This window comes from Girardinichthys multiradiatus, chromosome 6 (assembly GCF_021462225.1).
Source record: "Girardinichthys multiradiatus isolate DD_20200921_A chromosome 6, DD_fGirMul_XY1, whole genome shotgun sequence".
NCBI classification, from domain to species: Eukaryota; Metazoa; Chordata; class Actinopteri; order Cyprinodontiformes; family Goodeidae; genus Girardinichthys; species Girardinichthys multiradiatus.
In genome coordinates this window covers 19,919,128-19,945,105 of record NC_061799.1, presented here as the reverse complement: position 1 = coordinate 19,945,105, position 25,978 = coordinate 19,919,128, and the positions used below count along the sequence as shown (strand labels likewise).

Sequence of the window (25,978 nt, the reverse complement as noted above, 5' to 3'; positions counted from 1 at the left end):
CTCTAGGTTAACTATTTTTTACTATTGTTTTATTCTATTTAAAAAATGAATTTGTTAGGTTATAATTTATTTGTCTAATTGCATAATTTCTAAAAAAAAAAACACCCATATATATATATAAACTTTCGAGTACAATTTTTGGCTTTTCTACTCACCACTGTGTATACATACATGCATAATACAGGTCCTTCTCAAAATATTAGCATATTGTGATAAAGTTCATTATTTTCCATAATGTCATGATGAAAATTTAACATTCATATATTTTAGATTCATTGCACACTAACTGAAATATTTCAGGTCTTTTATTGTCTTAATACGGATGATTGTGGCATACAGCTCATGAAAACCCAAAATTCCTATCTCACAAAATTAGCATATCATTAAAAGGGTCTCTAAACGAGCTCTGAACCTAATCATCTGAATCAACGAGTTAACTCTAAACACCTGCAAAAGATTCCTGAGGCCTTTAAAACTCCCAGCCTGGTTCATCACTCAAAACCCCAATTATGGGTAAGACTGCCGACCTGACTGCTGTCCAGAAGGCCACTATTGACACCCTCAAGCAAGAGGGTAAGACACAGAAAGAAATTTCAGAACGAATAGGCTGTTCCCAGAGTGCTGTATCAAGGAACCTCAGTGGGAAGTCTGTGGGAAGGAAAAAGTGTGGCAGAAAACGCTGCACAACGAGAAGAGGTGACCGGACCCTGAGGAAGATTGTGGAGAAGGGCCGATTCCAGACCTTGGTGGACCTGCGGAAGCAGTGGACTGAGTCTGGAGTAGAAACATCCAGAGCCACCGTGCACAGGCGTGTGCAGGAAATGGGCTACAGGTGCCGCATTCCCCAGGTCAAGCCACTTTTGAACCAGAAACAGCGGCAGAAGCGCCTGACCTGGGCTACAGAGAAGCAGCACTGGACTGTTGCTCAGTGGTCCAAAGTACTTTTTTCGGATGAAAGCAAATTCTGCATGTCATTCGGAAATCAAGGTGCCAGAGTCTGGAGGAAGACTGGGGAGAAGGAAATGCCAAAATGCCAGAAGTCCAGTGTCAAGTACCCACAGTCAGTGATGGTCTGGGGTGCCGTGTCAGCTGCTGGTGTTGGTCCACTGTGTTTTATCAAGGGCAGGGTCAATGCAGCTAGCTATCAGGAGATGTTGGAGCACTTCATGCTTCCATCTGCTGAAAAGCTTTATGGAGATGAAGATTTCATTTTTCAGTACGACCTGGCACCTGCTCACAGTGCCAAAACCACTGGTAAATGGTTTACTGACCATGGTATCACTGTGCTCAATTGGCCTGCCAACTCTCCTGACCTGAACCCCATAGAGAATCTGTGGGATATTGTGAAGAGAACGTTGAGAGACTCAAGACCCAACACTCTGGATGAGCTAAAGGCCGCTATCGAAGCATCCTGGGCCTCCATAAGACCTCAGCAGTGCCACAGGCTGATTGCCTCCATGCCACGCCGCATTGAAGCAGTCATTTCTGCCAAAGGATTCCCGACCAAGTATTGAGTGCATAACTGTACATGATTATTTGAAGGTTGACGTTTTTTGTATTAAAAACACTTTTCTTTTATTGGTCGGATGAAATATGCTAATTTTGTGAGATAGGAATTTTGGGTTTTCATGAGCTGTATGCCAAAATCATCCGTATTAAGACAATAAAAGACCTGAAATATTTCAGTTAGTGTGCAATGAATCTAAAATATATGAATGTTAAATTTTCATCATGACATTATGGAAAATAATTAACTTTATCACAATATGCTAATATTTTGAGAAGGACCTGTACATACCGTGACGTGCCTTAAAACACAATGTTCCTTAATCAAACACATGGGGGCGATGTAGAGCGCATTCACAGTCCGTTCTCTGTTCACTAAAGAAGAAGAGCCGCCTCCCTCCGGTCTGTCAAGGAAGAGGCTGGAGCAAGATGGCGGGGTCCAAGGTGAAGCAGGACATGCCTCCTCCGGGAGGATATGCTGCTTTTGATTACAAGAGAAATCTTCCGAAACGAGGACTTTCGGGTACTTGCACCCCATCTACGTCTTCTTAAATCCGTAGACACATAGGCAGGGTGTGAAGGTTGGACAGGTTACTCTGTCCGAACAGAGGCTCTTGCTAACTGCTCGGTGTCAACTCATAGACACAAGCTCGAATAAAAAGGTATCTGTTGGTAGTTTCCATTTAGCTGTGCTTCTCTCGAAAAAAAAAAAACAATAGTTACGTTTCGTGTCGGTGTTTTGATTTAGTCTGGTAAACGTTAAAATGTCTAAGAAAAGTCAAAGCGATGATTAACCAGTTGCTAAACTGCTAGCTCATATGCTTTGTTTACTGCAGCTACTATGAAGGATACAGCTTCGTTTGTGAATAAAAATAGCTTATCTGCTTAATTTAATCCATGTCTGCTGTTGTGAGACTCATATTTTAATTGCAATGTGAAAGTCGTGAAATATTAGATTTAATTTCTGCATGAACGAGTGGCTAATGGCAAATGTGACGATCGGGTTGTACGACAAAAGAGAAATACAAATAGATTTATGTGCTTATTACGTCTGTTAAAACTTAACCTTAACTAACGTTAAAATGTATGGAACATAACATAAACACAGGGAATGTTGCCAAATTATATTTTTAGATAAAGTTGTGTATATGGTTATATCTCGTTTGATTGTTTGTGTGGTTAAACAAGCTGTAATAATCTGTTTGCAGCTTAGGGCAGGAGGCTAGTATTTGTACATTATAATAAAATCCACTTTACTGCTACTGTGTTTAAAACCACGAAAATTGAATCAGTTTTGTGACTCAGTGTTGAAAAATATTTGCTACCTTATTTTATTGTTTGCTTTTTTAAACACTTAAATGTTTCAGCTCATCAGACAAAGATGACCTGGGTTAATTAATAATAATGCAGTCTTTAAATAATAAAGCTAATTTGTTAGGGGAAGGAGTTATCTGAAAAAATAGAATTTGAAAATAAGATTACCCCCTTTGTTAATGCGATGAATTATCTGCGATTAACCAAGTTTATTTAAATTGAATACAATCTGCTAGCCACACCCTGGCCTGATTAATGCCAGACCTGCCGAATCAAATAATCGCATAAACAGGACCAGTTTAACAAAATGAAGTAGGCTCAAAGTTCCCTAAACCCAACATATCATGACTCATTCTTAAGAAAAAGAAACAGATTAGAAACAAAGTCATTTACATTGACCAGCCCATGACGGGGGACCTGTACCTTGAGTCCTGAAACCATTGCTAAGGCCTTTGGAGTCCTGCAAACCACAGTCAGAGAGCTATTATCCACAACACATTTCTCAAGGAACATGTCTGGGCAACAGTTTATGACCTTAAGCTCAAGCACAATTTCAGCACTTATGCAGCAGGACAGTGATCTGAAGAACCCCAGCAAATCAATCTCTGAATGCTCAAAACAAACAAAATGAAGGTTTTGGAGAGCCGTGTTTAAAGTCTGGACCCAAATCTGATTGGAATGCTGTAGCCTGATCTTAAACAGGGCATTCACAGTCAAACCTTTCATTGTGGCTGAATAAAAAAAAAACAAAAAACAATGGGCTACAAATTCCCCACATTGCTGTAAAACACGCGTGTAAAATACACGCCTATTCACTAAGTTTAGGGGAAATTAGTTTTTCACATAGGGGCAAGTTGGTTTGGTTGGTGTTTTTTCTTTTAGTAATTAAAAGTGGAAAAAAAAAATTTTTTTTTGTTTGTTTGTATAGCACATTTCATCAACAAAACAAATCGAAGTGCTTTACATGATGAAAATATAACATAATACATCAAAAATACATTGTAGTGGCATATTAAAGGCAAGTAAAGAAAGTTAGACTACAGACTAAAATTAATGAGGGGTTTAAATGAAGCAGTCAAAGACAACTCTAAACAAATTGGTAAATGCAGTTTTCTGGAAGTTTGTTCCAGCTTAGTGGAGTATAAGAACTGAATCCCCCCTTCCCATGTTTGGTTCTGGTTCTGGTGATGAAGAGTAGACTTGAACCAGAGGACCCGAGTGGTCTGAAAGGTTGATACCATAACAACAAATCTTTTCTGTACTTTGGTGCTAAGCCATTCAGTGCTTTAGAAACTAACAAGTATTTTAAAGTCTATTCTCTGAGATACCGGGAGATACCTTAGAGCTAGACTGAGCTGTGTCATCTGCGTAGTTATGGTAACTTATCTTGTTTGTTCAAATCTGAGTTAGGGGGAGCATGTCGATATTGAACAGGAGGGGTCCCAGGTTGAAACCTTGGGGAACCCCGCATGTGATTATTTTTTTTTTTTTTTGGTCTTTGATGTAATGGTACCTTCTGACACAAAAAAAGTCCCTGTCCTTCAAGTAAGGCTCAAATCAGTGAAGTGGTGTACCAGAGTGACCATCCCGGTGAGCGTGGAAACCTGACCGGAAGACGTCAAAGTGGCTGGTCATTGTTAGGAAGGTCTTTCACTGTCGAAACACGGCTTTTTCAGTAACCTTACTGATGAGTGGGAGATTTGAGATGGGCCTGGAATTTTGCAACAGTAACTTGGGTTACCGCAAAAAGCAGTTACAAAAAAGGATTTAATTGTCTAGCTACTTTTCTGCATCCTATTTTTTAACATGTAAAATTATTTTATAATTTCCTTACACACTTTCTTTGTATCCTTTGGGAGATGCATGTCATTTCCAATCATAAACTAATTTCTTAGTTGAATAAATATAACTTTATATCCAGATGGGCCAGGGGTATGAATAAATGTTACAAGTGTGACAAAAAAAGATACAACACAAGAAATCTATAATATCTAGCAGCTCTATATGAAACCATGACCCAATGTAAAAGTATATTCTAAAGGCCTAACAGCTGCTGCTTTCCATTGTCTTACCTTTCAACACAACATGATGTTAAAGAAGCATGTAGACCCCCTTAGATTGGATCCAGTGTGTAAACAGTAATACTTAACACCGCTTAAACGGGGACTGAATTATTCTTCATTGATTGGCGATTCTTGAGAACAGTTTGTGACATGTGAAGCTTTTACTCTGTTTTTATTAACAATAAATTGTCATTTTGATGCCTTTGGTAGGGCCCTAACCAAAGGGGAGTTTGATAATAATATCCTGAATAGTCAAATCTGATAATTATTTAAATACAATGTATCAATGTTATGTAAAAGAAAACCACCCTTCATTGTGTTTGCACAAATAAGGTGTTAACAAATCATGGGCTAATAGAACCTTCGGCGCCGCACAGAGAGTAATGACAACTCAAACGGTGAAATGGAGGGGAAAGAGTGATTTCCAAGCTGGAAATTAGCTGTTTGACATTAGATTGGTAATTTGTTCATTGTATAATTATTGAACAGTCTGGAGATTGTACAGCAATATAGCTGTATCAATAATGATGCTGTTTTTGTTGAAGCAACGTATAAAAATGAATTATACGTTGAAATGAATGTGAAGAGAAACAAAGGTAATGCATGGAGTATTTTTCCAATCATCAGGTTATAGCATGTTTGGAATCGGCATTGGGATCATGGTGTTCGGCTACTGGCGGCTGTTTAGCTGGAACAGAGAGAGGAGGTAAGGCACGGTTCTTAGTTTTGCCCGGAAGCCAGATTGTCTGTGACGGTCAGAGTGGAGCTCACACTGGTCCTGATGTTTGATTCCCAGGCGCTTGCAGATGGAGGAGCTGGAGGCTAGGATTGCAATGATGCCACTTCTGCAGGCAGAGAATGACCGAAGGTGAAGATAAAAACTCGCACGAATACTTTCTGTTCAGGAGTGGGATCTGCTGTGTGCATAACAGATGTTTTTCATATTTCTGCAGAACTTTAAGGATGCTGAGAGAAAACTTGGAAGAGGAGGCATTCATCATGAAAGATGTGCCAGGCTGGAAGGTAAAGGAGTCAAAAATATTCTTGTTTATTGAACACATGTTCTTCAAAATTATCTGAATTCATGATGCATAATTTTCAGTTTTCATATGCAAAGATACGCAGTGCCTTTTTAATGGGGAAAGCTCAAAATTCTTGCAAACACGTTTAGAGAACTGCATGTTCTCTTCCAGTGTTTTGAATGAGAGAAAGAGAGGAGGTGAACAATAGCAGTGTCCTCCTTTTTATAACTAAATCAAACATTTACTGTGTGAACTAAAAATGTTTAAAGATTTAGTTTATATCTGTGAGATCAAATTAATGTTTAGTTGTAGAAATGCTTCACATCTGCGTCGCCTAGCGTTGACCAATCTTTGGTGAACGGGTTTTCCATCCCAGAATGCGTTACATGATTTACATTTTCGGCCTCAGGAACAGCATTTTTTATGCCACGCAACAAGTCTTCTACTGGATTAAGGTCCAGGGATTAGGCTGCCCACCCCATAACGTTAATCTTGTGTGGAACTGAGATGCTGCTTGCTTACTCGGGTATTTGAGGTTGTTTTCTTATCTTCTCTGGCATAAGGCAACATTGACCTCTTCAAGTATTTTGATCCATTCAAACTGATGCATGATCCCAGGAAGGACATATATAGACCCGACACCATAGAGGGGGAAACGCCACACCATGTCTGAGCCACCCCGCTTCAGTGTCTGGGGGTTGTCTGGCCCATGATCTTGTTTATATCAGTCAATAACGTGGCACCATTTCTCTTTAGGCAGATTAATTTGTTCTGTGGCAAAAGGTAACCTCTTCAGGAAGTTTTCTTTATTTTCTTTTTTATGGGACTTTGTGGGGGCTTCTTGCCAATAGCTGCGTCACATAGGAATATTTAAATTATAATGCACAATGTAGACCTTTCATCACCATGGATCTGATCTTTTCATAAGTCTTTACCATTTTAGCTATTAAATTATTTGAATGGTAGTTTGCAGTTTTCTTCCACGTTTTACTCATTTCTATTTCCATTTTAAAGCATTTGAAATTATTTTACTCTGTATGTTTTCCTCTCTCCAATCAAATTTTATTGCTGTTCCTCTAAACAATGAATGACTCATTTTAACCTTCATAGAGGAATGCACTATAACCACCAGAAACTGCATTCACTACCTTTGTCATGAGATGCGGGCCACCTGGTTTCTCTCAGTAATTGATGGTTTAATTTCACAGCATCAGCCGTGTAAACATAGTGATTGTTCAGTCTGTTTGTTTTCTACTACTCTGCAGCACATACCAGTCAAATATTTGCCACATAGAAGTAAAACTGTGATTATTCTGGTTAGTAAAAACTGCTACTTTTCTGAACACGATGTAGGAGGGTTTAAAATTAGATGAGGTGTAAGTGATGCTGGACCAATTTGTAAAAATATCACATTTACCAAAGGACCATATTAATTCTGATTCCATTGTTTTTCTATTATCAAACGCTTATCGGGTTCAGTTCTGTTCAAACCTCTGCTGCATGACTCTTTGCAGGTCGGTGAGAGCGTCTTCCATACAGATCGCTGGGTCACCCCTGTGTCAGAGGAGCTGTTCAACCTCCGGCCACGCGAGGAGTTTTTTCACAAGCGTTTTGGCTTCCTGTGGTATGTGTGATCCCAGCTGTGATGAAGATTGTCCCAAGCTCCATCAACTCCCATGTGGACCTGAGCCCTCGCTCACTTCAGCTTGTAAATGTTCAGTAATAAAGTATCTTTTTTTCTGTAACTAATCTAAGGTTGTTTTTCACTTAGATTAGACTAAGATGTAAAAGTTATTCGATAAACTAGTTATAATTGCAGGGTCACCAAACATTTTAATATAAATATTCAATCCTTTTCCAAAGCTCTGTCCTTTGTTCATTTTAAAATATATAGTTGTGTTTTTAAAATCAGGAAATGGAGGACTGGGTCAGAACTCAAAAAGCTGCTCTTTCACTAGGTCCGCAGAACGAACTGTGGTGATTTGGCAATAGGGTCGGGGTTTGCTAAGGTTCCCTGATGCACTTGTGGAGTGAAAGTGGTCAGAATAGTGCATCAGTTTGTGTGTGGTGGGCGTGCCCAAGTTCAGCCCTCAGGAGCAACTATGCTACAACTTTTATAAAAATCTCTGCTCCAACACACCTGAACCAAATGGCTGAATTACCTCATCAGCGTGTCCATCAGCTCTGCAGAGGCCTGGTACAGAGCTATGTTCCAGGTGGGTTGGAGAAGGGATGCATCTAAAAGTTGCAGGATGGTAATATTCTACAACTGGCACCCTGGGTATATGAATCTGAATAACCTCAGACCAGTTGGGGCCCATGCTGAGCCATTTTCAACGAGCACTGAGTGTATGGGGACTGGGTCAATTTTTCTTCACCCAGAGGATTGAAACCAGTGGCACACAATTTTTCTGATCTCTGTTGAATGGAGGTGCCATGCAAACAAGCCTGATGAAAAGCTCAAGGTTACTTTATAGGTAGATTAGTTTTGCAGTGTTTAGAATACACACACAGGAAAAGGAAAAAAAAATGTGATCAGAACCATAAAATATAACTGATTTTTGGAGTATTGAGCATTTTGAGCAAAGGACACAGGAGAGCAGGGCTCAACACTCACAACAAAAAAATATATTAAATCATAGAAAAATAATCTGGTCCTACATTTTGAGACTTCATCCAGAAGACAAGAGCTGAAACTCTGAAGAGGATGAGAGTTGTGGTTTGAAACACTTACCTGGCTGCTGTACAGGGATGAAACTAATGGCTGTCCAGTCTGGACAAAACTATCTGCTGGAGGGAATTTCTCTTTCAAAGTTGAATGACCAAACCATGCCAACCACAGAAAAGGATAAAACTGATTTATAAGAGGGTCATTATGGTTCAGTCTTTATTAAAAAGGCAGCTTCCTTATAATAGGTACTGATGAGCCTTTTTGCACACAGCCTGTTGACTTAAAAGTGTAATTTATCTTCTACTAAAGTCCCACAGTATTTGTAGGAATGCACTAAAAAAAAAATGACTAATTAGTGAATTCTTGACATATTTCCCCATGAAAACCCCAAGGGCAGGTTTAGTAATGAGGGTTGCATCCTCCACTCTAGGCACATGTTGCCATGGCCAGGTACAGCATGAGCAACCAATGAGATTATACTCTCCCTAGAAGCTGGAGATCCAAAAAACTACAGTAGCCCATTAATTCCTTTGAGCTACTTTTCTCTTCTTCCTGAAGGGGCTCCACAGGGTAACAGTTGCTGAAAAAATGCTTACCATTGTTCCAAAGGTAAGGGATTAAACTGGAATTTAGTTATTTACTAGATTTACAAGCCCAGCACACAAGCTTATTGGCTTTTTAAATGCAATTGCCAATTCCCTCAAGAATCCTAATTAAGTGTGGCAAAACAGAAAACTTGAGAACAATGTGAGGGACTAGTCTTAACTTTATTTTCAAAAGCAATACAGATTCATCCACTGCCTCAACCATCTACTTGAGACACGCAACAGCTGCTTATGCGCTCCATTCGTTTCCGATGACCCATCCACAGGGTGCTTCAGCCCTTTTTAGCGCCGACTGCAGAAACCCATTCCTTCATAGTGGACCTACAACAGATTAAAGAGGTTTAGCCAAAAGGTTAAAAGGCTTCACATGCATATGTTCTTAATAGTACTTACCTGATATGGTGAATCTGCATTAGGCACCACGTCATCCATCTATAGCAGCCAGACCAGGCTGTGATGAGAGCCAATCAAGTCTCAACTGGTCAGTTCACCCTAGAGAAAGACACCAATTAGGCCTGGAAAAAAACCCACAAGGAGCACAATATTCTGCATGCAACACTTAATTTAACTTGCCATAGAAGTACAGACATTTCAGTAGTGTAGTTGCAGTTCTAAATATAGGGGTGAATTGAAGGAATTACTGGAGGAAATTTGAAGAGCAATGGGGTAAACGGAAGTTGACCGAGCACAATTTATCCATGACTTAGAGGCAAAAATGATTGTGGACTTTTAGAGCGTTATATCCAGGAGCTTCCTTAAAAACATTCCCTCATAATGGCATTATCTGAAATCAGGGAGGAGGCCATGGCATGTTTGAAGGAGACATCTGAAGCACAGGACTTTACACAACTGCAGGTATTCATGGAAACAATGAGAACGTCTTTTTTAAAGGATGTGAGCAAAGCAAAAGGAGATTTTTACCTCACGTGCACTGGCCTACTTTCTTCATATATGATATAGGCAAGAGCAGCTTTTCATCTTTGAGCACTTGTTGGCAGGCGCAACACTTCTCTCCAAGGACTTGTGGGTTTTTGAAGGAGCTGAGGTCTTGAACAAACTGAAGCATTGACAGGACACCAGCTGACGGCTTGAAAACGTGCGCATCACTTCCAATACAAACTTCACTGGAAGTTTGAACTCACACCAGATAGGATTGAAATCTTTGTACATGTACAAGAGGCACTGAAGAAAGAAAATTTGCCTAATACTTTACTTAACAGAAATTAACCAGCTGTACAAGTTAAGCTTTCAAGGAAATAGCCAATTCTAGTGCCCTTTTGCAACATCTTTTTAAGTGATGTTAGAAAAACTGAGTGTTCCCACGCAGCAATGAGGTAGCCACCACCTTTATCATTCCCATGTGATCATTTTGAAGAGGCAACGGAATCAGGATCATTTCACATTTTGTTTTAATAGGCTCCATGAAGCCAAACTGACAAAGAAAAAAAAATCTTGGATCATACAAAGAACATAAAGTACAAAAAAACTGTTCCCGTTCAGTTTACTCTGGTAACGAAGTTACATTTTCTGATCACTTTAAACAAGAGAGTCCATTTACAGCACATTTAAGATGCAGATGTTGAGCAGAGCACAGAAGATACCTTGGGCAGACTGTCGCATGCTGCATTTTGCAACTTCATGAACAGCTGGCCACTTCGGATGTGTAGTTCACCAGGAATTCACTCTTTTGGGAGATTGAACACAAAATGAGCCTTGGGTAAGCTAAGGTTCTCAATAGTTTAAGAAATTGAACAATAAAATCCCCCAAAAGTTAATCTGAGTATACTATTTCTTTCCTCAGTTTAAAGATTTGGTAGGAGGTAGATCAGTTTATCAACAAGGAAAACAAAAAAAGCCCCATTAAGATCTTATAAAAACAAATTTTAACACTTTAAAGTGCTGGACAAAATAAACTAGCTGATTAACTGATGGACAAAAGAAATGTGGATAGCTGCTTTATCCCCGTATAAAAAAAGGGGGCTGTACAGTAGTGAGATCATACAAAAGCTTTGAACGATAGGAGTGGTCAATTGAGCAAGAGAATTGAATTTTAATTTGTAACATGGTTGAGCAATAACCAAAACTCAAGGCTACATTTACTTCAGATGCCAAGCTACTACAACAGAACTACATATTACACGTGGACATGTTTTTTTCCTTGAGGAGCACAGCTTTCAAATACGGCCAGCCAAGTGATGATCTTGAATCAGGGAGAGGTTTACTCGTGTGTCGCTGGAGGATAAGAAGTGGGCACAGGTAAAGACACTGAATGTTGACACTGGTGTTTCACAATATCCATTCAACCCACTAGATCTAGTCTTATAACCCTCCCTCGGTTTTTTGCTCAAGGGGCTCCATCAGTTGAGAAGTGAGCAACTTTTGAAGGTAGCATTTCTCATTTGCCTTAGAGCTTAAATGCCAGCCTCTTTCAGTGCGGAGCGGGCCAGCAAAGACAGGCAACTGTATGCAAAGCTTGAACTTGGGCTCAGGTACAGAACTGAGGGGCACACATGAGTCTTAATATATTAGGGCTACGCAGGTATACATAACAGCAATTTGAAAATCCAATTTAAAAATCCTCTGAATATCTGCTATGGCAAGTGGTCACCATCTTTAGTAAACCACTACAACATACAGTATCAGTTAAGGTTTGACAGCCCAAGAATATAACTACATTTACTTCACATTATAGAAGATGCTTACCATAGCTGTCATAGCCATCGCGATAGGATCCAGAGCGGTCACCATATCCACCCTGTCCCCTACAAAAAACAAAACAAAAAGGAATTATTTTATTTTTACTGTCTTTGGTTGAAGAGATTTACAATTTAAAATATAAAAACACAAAACTGACCTGTTGTCCCTGTAGCCACCTGAGGAATATCCTCCACTTCTGTATCCACCACTAAAGCTCCTGTCACCACCACCGAAGCTTCGGTCACCATAGCTTCTGTCGCCATACCCCCTGTCGCTGTTGTAGCCACCTGAAAACACAACAATTAAACATTAAAACTTTACAAAGCAGGAAAACGAGACAAAAACCCAGTAAACTCTGGTTGCAAGTCTCACCTCTTGAGAAGCCTCGTCCTCCCCTGCTCCCACGGGAGCTGCTGAACCTGCCCCCGCGTGGGCCTGAGCTAAACCCTCCTCTGGAGCGGCCGCCTTTTCCTGCCTCATCAACTCGAATTGCCCGTCCATCAAGTGTCTACAGGAGTAAAAGTAATTAGATTTCATATCAGTAATCCACTAAAGATATATATTGTTTAGTTAACATGCACACAAATTACCTTTCCATTCATGGCATCCAACGCATCTTTAGCATCTTCAACATTGTCGTATTTCACAAAGCCAAAACCACGAGATCTTCCGGTCTCCTTGTCTCTGATAACGTCAACTTTAAAACAAATGTATTAAATAAATTTTAAAAAATCACAAATTCAGTATAAAATACCCATCTTTATGTAAATATATCATTCTGTCTTATCTACCTTTTTCGATGGTTCCATATTTGCCAAAAGCTGCAGCCAAAGAATCTTCGTTGGTCTCGAAGCTCAGACCTCCAATGAAGAGCTTACCCTCATCCGACATTTTTAAAATTTTACTAAAAGACATAAAAAAAAAAAAAGGTTAAATGTCTAAAAAGCTGCAAACACAAATATGGAAAAACGTAATTTCACCCCGACTAAACAGCAGTAGGATGACTCAGCTTGAGCAGAAAAGTAGGTCATGGTGGCAGTTACAAAATGGCGCCCGGTGGTTGCGCACTTTTCAAAAGGAAGCCATGAGGGTTTTTGAAACATTTAAAAACGTCTGTTTAGACCAAAAACGTGCTTAAAAGGCCAATTTAATTATATTCGTCGATAAGCTACGCTATTTTGAACATTTAACAACGGATGCTCTTTTATTTTTCAACTTGATGATTAGTCGGGTTTTTCCCCGTCGCCATTTTGTAATGTCTTCTTTGTCTCATTGACCTACTTAGCTGCAGCACGATGCCCTACATTCAAGGTTGCAAAAGTGTTCCAAAAAAATCAAACCAGGTTGATAAGTGACTGACCTCGTTTTACCAAATGACTTGGAACACTTATTTTTTTACTTTAATCTTAAACTTTTACATAAATTAGGTTTTTAAACACAGTAAGATCTTATTTCAGGAACATGTAGTGATGAACGCGAAACCATGAAAGCACATACGCTGAACACCAGAATAAATGTATTAAATGCGAAAGCCGCAACTACCTTTTGTCCTTGGGTGGAGTACAGGAGAACGTTGAGTCGTGCCGCAGCAAGTCGAATGAGACCGAGGGAAAAGGGGCGCGCTCTTTTATAACGTTAGCTCATCACACTTCTTCTGCTGTTTGACACGGCTCGAACTCTACTGCCATCTCCTGTTCGGCGCACCGTACGACTACCAGTGCTGGCTGAAGATCATCTTCTGCCCCTCCTGAAACGATCTGTTTCGATTACAAAACGAGAAGTCTTTCCTCTTTTCGCTCGAAAACCAGAAGAGCGACTCTGTAACGTCGCAGCTGTCTATCCCCCATTCCTACTGTGTGCAAAGCATTTTATGTTAATGTTGCTCTTATTTGATTATTTTGAACCTCGTTTAGATAATTAAAGAGGCGGTGTTGGTGGCCATGTCTCCTCATTTCTTCCGCATATTCCCTCCATTTTGCGGAACTCACGATTATGGGACAGCTTCTTTATCGTCCACAATATATCATGTTGTTTCAAAGTTAGGATACCCAGTAGATTTTTTCATCGAGATAAATGTCTTTATGTGTAATACGTGTAGCATTTTGCTTTCATTGAAGTCTACCTATTTCATTTCGTGCTCTCTTCTGTCTCTTTTATGTAAAATGTTGATTCTTCTCTATGACACATTTTCCATTTGTTAACGACACATAACATTTCTACTTGTTTTTGCTCCTTTTCTTTGTTGTAGCTCTCTTAAGTGCTCGTTCAGTAATCCGTGTTTCATCTTTCAATATCATTTTTGATGTGAGGTAAAAACGCTTAAAGCAGAATTTCATCAAACTCACTTTAGACATACATTATCACCCAAAGAACAACCTGACATAGTCAGTTATTCTATTTGTAAAACTTTATATGAACTATATAAATTCTCCCCTAAAAAGAAAGCAACCCATATTGTGTTTTCTCGTTGTTGTATCCTCTTTTTTCACGTTTTATTCACTCAGGCTGTTTGTGAGAACCCTGCATAGTTATCAGGAGCATTGACAACAATAAAACACAATGGTAATGGCTTACAGTGTTCATAATGTTCAATGTTAGCTAATCAGCTCCTTGCTTGTGCCTCTTGTGATGTCATCAATCCAAATACACTCAAACCAGAATGAGCCTTTTTTCTCCTCTGTGCATTTTGTGAAATTTTGAAAGGCAACCTCATACTTCTTGTCTCTGAAAGCATTTGCAACGATTAAAACTGCCAAAGCTGCTGCAAACAAGGAACTGAAAGAAAAATGGCAACATGTTGGGATTTAAGGCAGCTTATTTCGTATTTGGGGAACAGAGGACAATGCACACAGTACATGTTTTTTGTTTATTGTGTCTTGCAAAAAATATTCATACCCCATACAATGTTTTCACTGTCAATTAACTGCCATTCTATTTTGTCACTGTATTTTGTTTTGATCAAAAAGTGTATTCCACCTAAAATCTAAATCAGTCAGTCATTTTCTACCGCTTATTCCATAGTGGGTCGCGGGGGAGCTGGTGCCTATCTCCAGCAGTCTATGGGCGAGAGGCAGGGTACACCCTGGACAGGTTGCCAGTCCATCGCAGGGCAACACACAAACAACCATGCACACACTCATTCATACACCTAAGGGCAATTTAGAGTGACCAATTAACCTAACAGGCATGTCTTTGGACTGTCGGAGGAAGCCGGAGTATCCAGTGAGAACCCACGCATGCACGGGGAGAACATGCAAACTCCATGCAGAAAGACCCCCGGCCAGGAATTGAACCCAGGACCTTCTTGCTGTAAGGCAACAATGCTACCAACTGCACCACCGTGCAGCCCAAAATCTAAATCAATCCGATCAAAAATCTCAACACCCGTATTTATAATGATACCTTGCACACAGATTGACTCTATTTACTAAACAGAAGATTTCTGAGGATGTTTGATTTTATTTGGGTGTATCAGAAAAAAATGGGGCTGGATACAACCTACTCTTCAGATTTATTTTTTGTAAAATATTGCAAACCATGGTTCATTTTCCTAACCCTAACAACTGTCCACAACTTTGTGTTGGTCTACCAAACTAAATCCCAGCGGAAGTAGTAATAATTGTAGTTTGACAAAATTGAAAAGTTCAAGGGGTATGAATACTTTTTTCAAGGCATTTCACATGCCAGTGACCTTGTTTCTGTTGTGATCAGCACATTTACCTTATTTCTGTTTGCAGTTTGGTCTTTGGCAGTGTTTCCGTGTGTAAAGCAGTCCCTAGGAGATTCAGCTCTGCCTCTTAGTAGCGGTCTCTCTAAGAAAAGATGGGACGCGAGGGGGTGGCAGAAAGTGGGGATGTTTAACAATAAAACAGATGAGGGTCATCAGCCAGTTATTAGTATCCTGCAGAGGTGTAGTTGCATTTGAAAATGCCTTTCAGGTCTTTCAACATTTTAAATAGAGCCCTCGGTTAAAAAAATGGCTGTTTGGCTTTGTGCAGAAACCAGTCCTATTCCTCTCTTATTTCCACAGCTTTTACCCTGACTAAGCAATGTTTGTTTAATATGCATCTCTTCACCTGAAACCAGTTCTGCTTTGGACTTACCGAATGCACTCATCTTGTTGGGACTTGTGTGTCATATTGTGTTGATTTGTTAGAGCATGATGTCACCTCTAACAGTCAGAACAAACTCAGACATTACATGCTTGTGTGCTTCATTCATTCCTTCCTGCCCACAGCCATCAGCATCTACAACGGCTCTTTGAGGAAACCCTCATAATGAGCTACAACAAAATTTAATTTCCCTTTGGGATTAATAAAGTATTTTTGAATTGAATTGAATTAAGTAGCAGCAGAAGTTCTGAACAGGTGGTGTTCATCGCAGGCAACCTCCTTAGTGAAACGGAAGGGTTTTGTGAACAGCTTTGCATAACATCTACACTGCAAAGAGCTGAAAATACATCCAGCAACAGAAACAGGAATTTACATATGGGAGCGTCATCTCAAAAAAAGTGGAGATAAAATTGTCTACAAATCTACAGAGGTTTGATGCTTTGAATGTTAATGAAGAAAAGTCTGGTTCAGACCTTGCATGCCACACAGAAAGGAGATTTGTCTCTTTTCACCACAGGGTGGGGAATGTGACAAAAGCTGTGGGGGAGGGGAGCTTCTCTCTGCAGCACCAAGGAGGGGGAGCATGGTGGAGAATGTAGGTGGAAGTTGATGTTGTTTTTTTTTCCAACACACAAAGGAAACTGCAGAAAAGGCTCCCATGAGTGTGAATGCACCAGTAATACAAACAGAATCGACCAAAAAAGGCTTTTCAAGTTTTTATTAATTCTTTGCTTTCATTTCTATTTTGCAAATTGAGATCATTTTAAAGGGAATATTCTGCACAGAGAATACACTTAACATTCATGATAAGGCAATGCATTGCTTGGAGTTGTGGTTAGTTTCAAGAGGCACACTCTTAAATTGACACAAAAGACGTAAATTACCTAATCAAATACATTGAACACATCTGAACACAGACAAATCTCAGCTTTTTGAAGCTAAACTCTCACAGTTAGATTAATATTTACATTACATTTACAAAACAGTATGTCAAAGACAACAAGTCACAGTGTTTGGACTGTGCCGTTCACGTTAAAGACAACATAAATCTCAGCGTTGGGGGTCAATCAGAAACCAACACAAACACATCAATACCGAGTTTAAGAGATGATTCAGGATTTTTAAAGCCGAGGTTGCCTTCAAAGGTTATAAGCTGTTATTATATGTAACACAACCCTCCTGGTGACTTCATTTAGTATCCAGATAAGCTGGATCCAGAGACTGAAGCTACAGCTAGTCCAAGAGGAGGCAAGACCAAAGCTAACATCTAGCATCTTAAAAAAACAAAACTCTAATCTAAAAAAAAAAAATGGTAGAATTTTAAGCAAACACTCTTATTAAAATTGAAAGTATCAGGTGATTATTTACACAGAAGCTGATGGATATGAGCAATGGAGGTAGAAGGTGGTGGCCACCAGTGATCTTCAGGAAACACGCTCTGAGAAGAGAACATAAAAAGTGTTCCTGGTCAGAGTAACTGATATAAATAGGAAGTGGTGTACAAAGAGATATTATATTCATGTTGGAGATTTTTACATCTCTTTACTTTACTACTCTTCCAATGCTTGACATGTTTCAACATCAGTGTTTCGCACCAGAAGATCCTTGATGGTGAACTGACTCCAACCTCCCATTCTTAAGCAAATGATCATCAGCTTGTGTGTAAATAATGTAAACATAATGACGGTTTTAAAGTTCGGATGATTTTGTTTAAATAAAACGCTATAAACCTTTTCATATTGGAGTTCTTCATGATGATATAAATTAGGATTGGTCTTGACAGATCTCAGACTAGCCTACAGCTTCAGCCTCCAGGACCAGCTAATCTGGATTTATATTAGATATGTGGTTATCAAAGAGTCTGTATCTGCTGTTGGTTTCCTAATCACTTGACTGGTGATAATGCTTCTAGCCTCACCGTCACGTCAAAAACAACAATTTATTTGCAGGTATTAATTTTTACACTTTGTGTTGATAATATAAAATAAACATAACAAGACTATCACTTTTTTTTCATCCCTTTTAGCGTACTCTCAAAGTTTTGATTTGAACGGTCTATTTTCAAGGAGCTATATGCTAAATCTCAATTTATTTAATACACGAGCACATGCTCAATTATCCCGTGCAAGGTCTGGATCCCATTAAACATTTGGAAATGATGCAAGTTGATTGTTTTTTGCTTCAAGGCAGAATATTCTCAGTCGTTGCTTTTAATCGTGAAAATATCATGTCACACAGTAAAAATCGTGTCCCCGATGGCTTATTACAAGGACTATTATTGGTCAAAGACTCTTATTCTACAAAAAGAACTGGAAAAGGCAGAAGATCCATCAAAGATCATTTGTTGGATGTTTTGTAAGGATATCTAAAATATTTTTTTAATTAAATAATTTCTTTGTAATTCTGACTCCCAACTCTTTAGAGATTTCAATACAAACTGAGCATAAATGACTCCAGAATTTGGGCTGTAAAACGCTAAAATTATTTTTAATTCTAACCTGCTCTCAGGATTCTGGTATTATTTGAAAGAAAATGTGCACCATAGCTATTTATACCAAATGAAGAGTTTTGTCAAATTCAAGTGTGATAGTAACTGCATATAACCCTTTAAAGAGCCTCAATTTAAAAATCCTAAACTGTCCCTTTAACGTTGAGGAAGGAAATGTGCATATTTTATGAGCTTGGGATACCCTTACTGGTGAAGGAGAAAAACTAGAAGGACCATATGTAAATACTTCATGTTGTTGTAAGGAACAACTCATGAGTTAAAAATGACATAGTCCCGCATCGATATTCCAAGGCTGATTTGCTGCCCTTCACACCTTGGTTCATGAGAGCTTCAGGAAGGAACACGCAGCTCAGTTTAAAGAAATAACTGGAAATTCTGACATTTTTACCTGAGGATAGAAACCCTCTTTATCAGAAGTCCTCATGTTTTGTTTCTGCTCACAGCAACTAACCTAAAACATGTCAGACAGAGAAACAAAATCAGCTTTTTCAGTTATGCTACAATAAGAGCCATCTCCATTATGCTCAGTACAATGAACCAACAAATTCTAAAACCTATATAAAGCTTACATGTTGATGTGCAGTGGCTTGTTGTGCTAAACAGATACCTCACTATAAACACAGGACCCTGCTCTGGTTTTATGTACTGCATGTTGTGGAACGCTCTCTTCTGCTCAAACAGCCACAAGAAGAAATCACAGTGAACGGATTTCTTTAGTGTAGAACACTAGGAACGGTGGCGCCGATGCTGGTTTGGTCGAGCAAGTCCATGGACGAGCAAAGGCCTACGAATTTCCCTGCGGCGACGCCTCTGATGCATCAGAAGCTGGAGCCGCTCCATCTTGCAGTGCAACGTTTTATTCTCCTTTTCAGAGGGGTGCAGCAGCTGACTCTCATCCCCTACTGAAGAGAGAAGAAAAAAAACATAACCCACTATGCACAAGAACCTATGCTTGCAACTGGAACAGGAAATGTTCAATCAGTCCAGTTACCACGGATATGTGAAAACACAAAGCCTTTGCAGGATTAATTTGCACTTTCACAATGAGTGAAATTGTACATGCACAAAGACAAAGCCATGTATATGGAGTCTTCGTTTACACATGTCTGTTATAAATTGAACTACTTAAACATTTTGCAGCTCTAAATGAAAACCTTACAATCATATTTGACAGTATATGTTTAAATCTGTATTTGATTATATGATTGGATTGTTTTGGAATGAAATGCATAAATACAAATTGATAGTGGATCTGAATTGGACCTGTTTATCTCCTAAAATGCCCTGAAAGGCACACTGGAAGAAATTGGATTGGAATATTCAATTGAATTGTGTATCAATTACATCCTCTAATTGCAACAATATAATGTTTTACCGCTGTTTTCTGTGCTTTGGGTCGATAGTGGTCTGTTTCTTCCTCTGCAGGGCTCCTCTGCAGTGAGATGGCTGCCTGAATCCTTTGAGGGAGTGAAATAATTACATAAAGGAGGCAACAGTGCCCCCTGGTGGTGACAGGCAGCTCGGAGCAGGTCGTTGATGATTTGGAGAATGATGGCAATGCCACGACGAGGATGACTGAAGCCTCCATGACTGCAGTGGCCCAGAGTCCCTATAGGATTGGACATTTGGAAATTATTATATATAATTATTATATATTAACTATTCCTCTGAATATCAATAACTTGTGGAAATGGTGGACAAAACTAAAGGGCTATTAGGCTCGACATAAAAATCTGTTGAGGCGATACTTTGGTCTTGTAAACCTTCACCTTCCTGTATAGCAGCTATAACGGTATTTATTTATTAATGATTAGATATCTTTAAAAACTGATACGATGCCTTTAAGAAGTATCCATAGCCCCTAAATTTACATATTCTGTCACATTATAACGACACACTTAAATGTAATTTATTGGGGTTTTATATGATACATCAAGACAAAGTAGTGCAAAGTAGTGAAAGGAAAACTATAGTTTTGATGCTTTTGAAACATTTTAATTTGAATTGAAAAATGTTCCCCATTAATCTGACCAGCTTCCCTGAAGAAAAGCATCTCCACAGCATGATGCTGCCACCACAACATGTTCAGGGTGATATGCTGTGCTAGTTTTCTGCCATATATAATCTTTTGCAGACTTTACACTTTATTTCTTATGGCTTTCTTTCAACAATAATTTTCTTCTTGCCAGCCCTCCGTAAAGGCCAGGTTTATAAAGTGCACGACCAGCAGATCTCCCGTTGTGGATCTCTGCAGCTACTCTAAAGTTAGAACGGGCTTCTTGGCAGCTTCTCTGATTTATGCTGTCCTTGCTAAGCCTGTCAGTTTAGGTGGCTCCATTTTCAGTAGATAGATTCAACAGAGCTCTGTGAGATGTTTACAGCTCAGGATATTGTTTAATAACCTAACCCTGCTTTTAACTTCTCAACAACTTTCTCTCTGACTTTTCTGCTGTTTTCCTTTGCCTTCATGATGCTATTTATTTGTTAATGTTCCCTAACCAATGTCTAAAGGCCTTCTGAAAGCAGCTACATCTATACTCTGATTACATTACACATAGAAGGACTCTATTTACTAATTAGGTGACTTCTGAAGGTGGTTGCATCAATGTTTATTTAAGGGTATCAGAGTAAAGGGGGCTATATACACATGGATGCCTTCCTTTTCACTTGATATTAGCTACTTTGTGTTGCTGTATCACATATACAGCCACAGTACATTTAACTGAAGTGTGTCTTTGTAACCTGACATGTGAACAGATTTAAGGGGTGTAAATACTTTAGCTAGGAACTGTGTATTCACAGACTGCCATCTCTTACCAGAGAAAGTCCCAGAGAAGACACCTGGCGAGTGACTTATGACACTGTCAATGACCGCTCCTGGAGGCTTTGACTGATGTTCAGGAACATCTCCCTGGTGAAGACAAGACAAAATAAATAAATAAACATCTAGATTTAAAAAAATACTTAAGGGGATATTACAGGAAGGTATCACCACTGACCCCTATAAAGGTTGAAGCTGGTGCTGGACTCAGGCGTCCTGGTTCAGTACCGGTGGGTTTGGATGAACAGACTGGTGTAGCTGCATGAGGTAGATTGTGGAAATATGTGGAATGTAAAGGGGAAGGAGGTGTGCAGCCAGACTGTGAGCGCCTCACTAATGAGGGATTGATGGAGCTCTCAGGTGCTAAACTTGTGGATGAGATAAAGGAACTTCTGGGTCTCTGAGTGCTGCTTTGGAGGAAGGATGTAGAATCAGTCAGGAGTAATGGCGGAGAGGAGGACCCTTCAGAGGAAGACTGAAGGAGGTTCACATTGTTAGTCTGTGTAGTTTGAGGCTTGACTCTGGTCTGGACCATTGAGTTCATGTTGCCCTGGAGCTCCCTAACTTTCTGCGACAGCTGGAGCTGCACATACATTGTGTGGGCTCCGGCTCCAAGGCTGAGGGTCAGAGGCAGGTGCCCCGAAAGGAAATCATTTATCTGCAAGAAGCGTAGAATATGTCAAAAATAATTTTATTTATTTTTTTCAAAAATGAATTCTAAAGATTTCCATTCCTAATTTGATAGAAATGCAGCAGGTGAGGGAGACATGTTTACAATGAAAGCGAATTTGTGATTGAAAGGGTTAAAAAATCCAGTAAAAAAATAATAATGCATACTAAACGTGGGTTTGGCATGATAAAATAATAAACATGTTAAATTTATACCATCTTTGCATCATACCAATCAGAAAATATCCTCTAAGCGTGGATTTTTTATTATTATTGTGGAATTAACTCATAATTACCATGCTGGATGTCAAATTTCAATTAGCTATCAATTTCAGTTCAGTTCATTTTTATAGATGCAATTTACAACAAATTTCACCTCAAGGTACTTTACAAGATATTAAAGACAGGAAATTCATGTTTTGTAACAATACTTCTTGCATTAGGTCATATACCATTAGAAAGTTTATTTATTTCCTTTAAAATAGTTCCAATGCCAAACAGTTCATTCAACTTCTGACTCTTGTTTGGTGTCACTTATTGGATTGGATGATTGACGTTTGAAGAAGCACAACATGTCTGCAATTTCTTTACTTATTGGATTAACAAAGAAGGTCCAAACTAGTGTGTGTAAAACTGTCTAAAACCAGAACAGCCTGGCAGCTCCTCCTCATGCTCTCCAGCATGGTCAAACACTGCTGTGGGAAGTCATCCAATTCCTCGACCAGCATTTGTTGCAAGTCAGCTAGTGCCGTTGCGTTGGTGTCTTCAACTGGAGTGAGGTTAGGATTAAAGGGGGGCCTTATCGTCCTCCCACGCTTCCAAATTTAGGAGACAGTCTCTTATAAACCCAGCTCTGTAGGGACGAGGACTGACATTGGAGGACAAAAGTTCGGTCCCTAAGAGTGGAGATATGGGGTTGCCACAGGATGCACAATCTCATCTTGATACCTCTCAGCACTGAGTTTGCTTCTCATGGTGACTAGCCTTGTTTTACCAGTGGCACAGATGTTAAACACACCATCACACTGCCTCCACCAAAAACTGTTTACCATTGGCAGAGACGATTTGGCAAGTTTTAATAAGCACAACTCATACTTCTGCATTTTCCTTACAAATACGGTACTATTTAAAGGGAATTAAGCAGGCTTCACATACACACGCGCGCGCACACACACACAAATCCACCACAAATTTCCTTACTTTATATATTTAAATCCATCAAATTCATATAAATACAACATAGTCCAATCATATAGAACATTCCTATTCAAACCCATACAGTTCAACTGATAATTAATTATAAAACAACCCAGGCGAATTGAATATATGGTCAACAGTAAGCCCACCTGATTGCACAAAATCACTGACTTTGCAGCACTTCCTCATCCAGTGCAAGTATGTGGAAGCAGTGGAAGGGAACCACTCCCTTGTAACAGAAAGAGGCCTCCAGCAGAAGAAAATTTCAAATTTTGGCAGCATTGCGCAGGTCAAAGGATATGGTCAGAGATAACGCCGAGGTTCTTTACTTTAGTACTCAAGGCCAAATTAATGCCATCCAGACTAGGTGATAAAGCAGTTAGTTTGCTAGGCGATCCAGTACAGACAAAAATGTTTTCTTTTGTGAATTAAAAAGATGAAATTAAAAGTCAACCAGACTTTTTTTAGGACACGCTTTTAGTATAAATAACTGATTAAATATTTATGCTTTATGGATAATATAATTTTATCTAATGGCTCAAGCACCGTGCCCAGTGGTACTTAATTACTAACTTTGGTGTGTGAGGAAGATTCCTCCACAATTTCCCAAGTAAATTCACAGTTCAGCTCAGGTTTTAGTTAGAAAGAACTCAGAATATTTGACCAAAAAATATTTTTTTCTCAACTGAACCACATTTTTTTTTTTTACATTATTTAAAAACAAAAAAAAAAAAACAATGTCCACTGAGTGTCCAATACAGGCTCTTACCTCAGATTCTGTTAAACTCTCCAAAGTGTCCATCACCGTCTTCTCTCTAGCTGAACTCTGCATCAGTAAAAAACAAAAAGTTCAGTTTTCATGTAAGATGACATTATTTTTTGCTATAATTGTAAACAGAGCATGTGAAGAGGCGGACTTACTGCTGAACCTGTCTCAATGACTGGGACCAGAGTCAGTTTGCTGCCATCTGTCACACCCTGCTCCATCAGTGTCCCTGCAGTTAGGTGCCTGGTGGTATAATACACATGTGATGTTCATGTGTCAGTTCCTCTACACATGGATATCAACGCACACAGTATCATCTGACCTACCTTTCTTTATGCACCACTTTGATTCGGTCTGTTTGCAGCTTCAGTTTTTGGGAGATCAGCTTCCTCAGCCCCTCCGCAGTCTCTTCCCGGTGGACACTGAGCTCCACCGGGCAGCCGGTCGTTGAAGTGATGGTCAATCGCATCGGTGGCTGCCTGCCGGAGACTCCAGACCCGCCTGCCGGCTCTGGAGTAAGGAAGCTACTGAAGCCCCGATGCTGCTGCTGCTGCTGCTTCGCCTGCTCCATGCAGAGTCTCTGCTTGGTCGGTCTTTTAAATGAAAGCTTGATGATAACAAGCAGCTGCAATATGTTTTATTCTTCCAGTTACTTCATCCGTGGCAAAAAAAAAACCGACAACAACGTTTTAAAACGGACGGTTTAACTACACCTCACGGCGTGACAGCTTTCTGAGTGTGACAAACAGCTCTAAGCTAAGAGTAAAACATATCCCTGTTAGGAATACGCCCCGCCCACTGGAACCCACAGCCAATCAGTGAAAGCTTCAACACTCTCAAGGCAACACCCTGTGCAATCTGATTGGTCTATCTCTACACGGCTCCACCCATGTTTGTTCTCTACTCACCATTCATAAATGATGCAAGATAATCACGTTTGTACAGGATGTCGCTGTGTGGAAATGTCCGTTTTACAAAAATGACAGATTTTAAAATATCAGGGGATTGTCCGAATTGTTCCAAGTTCACAAGGGACATTTTTTTTTTTTTAAACACGGAAATGGCTAACAGCCTCTGCAGATAACTACATCACTTTCACAGTATTCAGTATATATGTTTGGCTCTAAAATCCCAACAGCACCCCCTTCACAGTCATAGCACCTTACAAAGGTATTCATACCTCTTGAACATTTTTCTAATCTTTGTCACCCTACAACCATAAACGTTGATGCATTTCTCAGGGATTTATTTTTTTACATTTAGAAATTTAAAAACAGTGGTGAGTTTTTATATTCAGCCTCCTTTACTCTGAGACCCCTAGATAAGGTCAGGTGCAATCAACCGGCTTCGTAGATCCCCTAACTGGTAAATGGAGTCTTCTTGTGTGTAGGCCTCAGAGGTTTTGACCAAGAATAAGACCAATAAGCACACCAGAAAGGCCAGGGATAAGGTTGAGGAGAAGTTTAAAGCTGGGTTAGGTTCTAAAATAATATCCCCTTTGAACAGCTTGTGATACAATGTTAAATTGCAATCCATTATCAGAAAATGGTAAGTGTATGATACAACTACAAACCACAGACTGGGCAAGGACAGCATTGACTGGAGTTGAATACTACAAATGCATTACTTATTTTCATGTCAAAAGCTCTTTTCAGGTTTTTCTGAAGCTATCATTGTGAGCTTATTGGCTCTTGGACAACCGTTTTTATTCTTTTTTGTGTTATTGTTTTATAGGATGCACGATATATCAGCATTAACACTGGCATCAGCCAACGTTAGTCATTTTTTAACATATTGTTATTAGCTCGATAAGTAAAACTGGGGTGATATGGTGTTCCCCAGACATGGGATGAAGCACTGACTCGAACTGTACACAAACAAAGAAACTGGCAAATACTCTTATTTTAGATAGACACATTAACCTAGCTTTAGTCCTGCTGGCAAAGGAGGAATCACAGCAGGAATCCCCGTAATCTCATGGAGCCACTAAAAAAACATTTCTCCCAACCACACCTCGTTCTCATTG

At 39.5% G+C, this 25,978-nt stretch overlaps 3 protein-coding genes across 7 annotated transcripts; 1 reads left to right on the top strand and 2 right to left on the bottom strand.

The window, feature by feature from the left end:
- Positions 1–1,873: 1,873 nt before the first annotated feature.
- ndufa13 (NADH:ubiquinone oxidoreductase subunit A13) lies at positions 1,874–7,650 on the top strand. Its single transcript, XM_047369424.1, has 5 exons — positions 1,874–2,029; positions 5,511–5,589; positions 5,680–5,751; positions 5,837–5,906; positions 7,420–7,650. Exons 1-5 carry the CDS (start codon positions 1,936–1,938, stop codon positions 7,537–7,539), a joined length of 435 nt encoding a protein of 144 aa, XP_047225380.1. The 5' UTR covers positions 1,874–1,935; the 3' UTR covers positions 7,540–7,650.
- Positions 7,651–9,324: 1,674 nt separating this feature from the next.
- Positions 9,325–13,577, bottom strand: cirbpa (cold inducible RNA binding protein a). Of its 3 annotated transcripts, XR_007038734.1 has the most exons (8): positions 13,421–13,577; positions 12,670–12,782; positions 12,469–12,575; positions 12,251–12,386; positions 12,036–12,165; positions 11,885–11,943; positions 9,575–9,673; positions 9,325–9,502 (listed from the first exon to the last, which is right to left on the bottom strand). XR_007038734.1 is itself a non-coding variant. In XM_047368892.1 (7 exons), the coding sequence occupies exons 2-7, from the start codon at positions 12,767–12,769 to the stop codon at positions 10,861–10,863; spliced, it is 537 nt and encodes a 178-aa protein (XP_047224848.1). In that variant the 5' UTR covers positions 12,770–12,782; positions 13,421–13,577; the 3' UTR covers positions 10,574–10,860. The 3 variants fall into 3 exon arrangements, 2 of the variants coding, with proteins under 2 accessions (XP_047224848.1, XP_047224847.1); XM_047368892.1 differs by lacking the exons at positions 9,325–9,502; positions 9,575–9,673 and adding an exon at positions 10,574–10,865; XM_047368891.1 differs by lacking the exons at positions 9,325–9,502; positions 9,575–9,673 and adding an exon at positions 10,574–11,413 and having other exon boundaries at positions 13,421–13,576.
- A 3,116-nt stretch (positions 13,578–16,693) lies between these two features.
- LOC124870685 (midnolin-A-like) lies at positions 16,694–24,715 on the bottom strand. 3 transcript variants are annotated; one of them, XR_007038863.1, is made up of 8 exons: positions 24,279–24,715; positions 24,108–24,195; positions 23,956–24,012; positions 21,499–21,978; positions 21,317–21,410; positions 19,875–20,108; positions 19,069–19,401; positions 16,694–18,950 (listed from the first exon to the last, which is right to left on the bottom strand). XR_007038863.1 is itself a non-coding variant. In XM_047369509.1 (7 exons), the coding sequence occupies exons 1-7, from the start codon at positions 24,521–24,523 to the stop codon at positions 19,226–19,228; spliced, it is 1,374 nt and encodes a 457-aa protein (XP_047225465.1). In that variant the 5' UTR covers positions 24,524–24,715; the 3' UTR covers positions 16,694–19,225. The 3 variants fall into 3 exon arrangements, 2 of the variants coding, with proteins under 2 accessions (XP_047225465.1, XP_047225466.1); XM_047369509.1 differs by having other exon boundaries at positions 16,694–19,401; XM_047369510.1 differs by having other exon boundaries at positions 16,694–19,398.
- Positions 24,716–25,978: the final 1,263 nt, after the last annotated feature.

Bases quoted from the DNA above. Each gene is read 5' to 3' on its own strand.
- ndufa13 (XM_047369424.1), top strand. From the start codon at position 1,936: ATGGCGGGGTCCAAGGTGAAGCAGGACATGCCTCCTCCGGGAGGATAT. The intron at 2,030-5,510 runs GTACTTGCACCC...TCCAATCATCAG, and splicing joins TCCGAAACGAGGACTTTCGG to GTTATAGCATGTTTGGAATC. The intron at 5,590-5,679 runs GTAAGGCACGGT...TTTGATTCCCAG, and splicing joins AGCTGGAACAGAGAGAGGAG to GCGCTTGCAGATGGAGGAGC.
- cirbpa (XM_047368891.1), bottom strand. From the start codon at position 12,769: ATGTCGGATGAGGGTAAGCTCTTCATTGGAGGTCTGAGCTTCGAGACC. The intron at 12,387-12,468 runs GTAATTTGTGTG...TTACTCCTGTAG, and splicing joins TGGATGCCATGAATGGAAAG to ACACTTGATGGACGGGCAAT. The intron at 11,944-12,035 runs GTCAGTTTTGTG...TGTTTTTTGTAG, and splicing joins GGTGGCTACAGGGACAACAG to GGGACAGGGTGGATATGGTG.
- LOC124870685 (XM_047369509.1), bottom strand. From the start codon at position 24,523: ATGGAGCAGGCGAAGCAGCAGCAGCAGCAGCATCGGGGCTTCAGTAGC. The intron at 24,196-24,278 runs GTAGGTCAGATG...TTATACCACCAG, and splicing joins AAAGTGGTGCATAAAGAAAG to GCACCTAACTGCAGGGACAC. The intron at 24,013-24,107 runs GTAAGTCCGCCT...TTACTGATGCAG, and splicing joins TCATTGAGACAGGTTCAGCA to AGTTCAGCTAGAGAGAAGAC.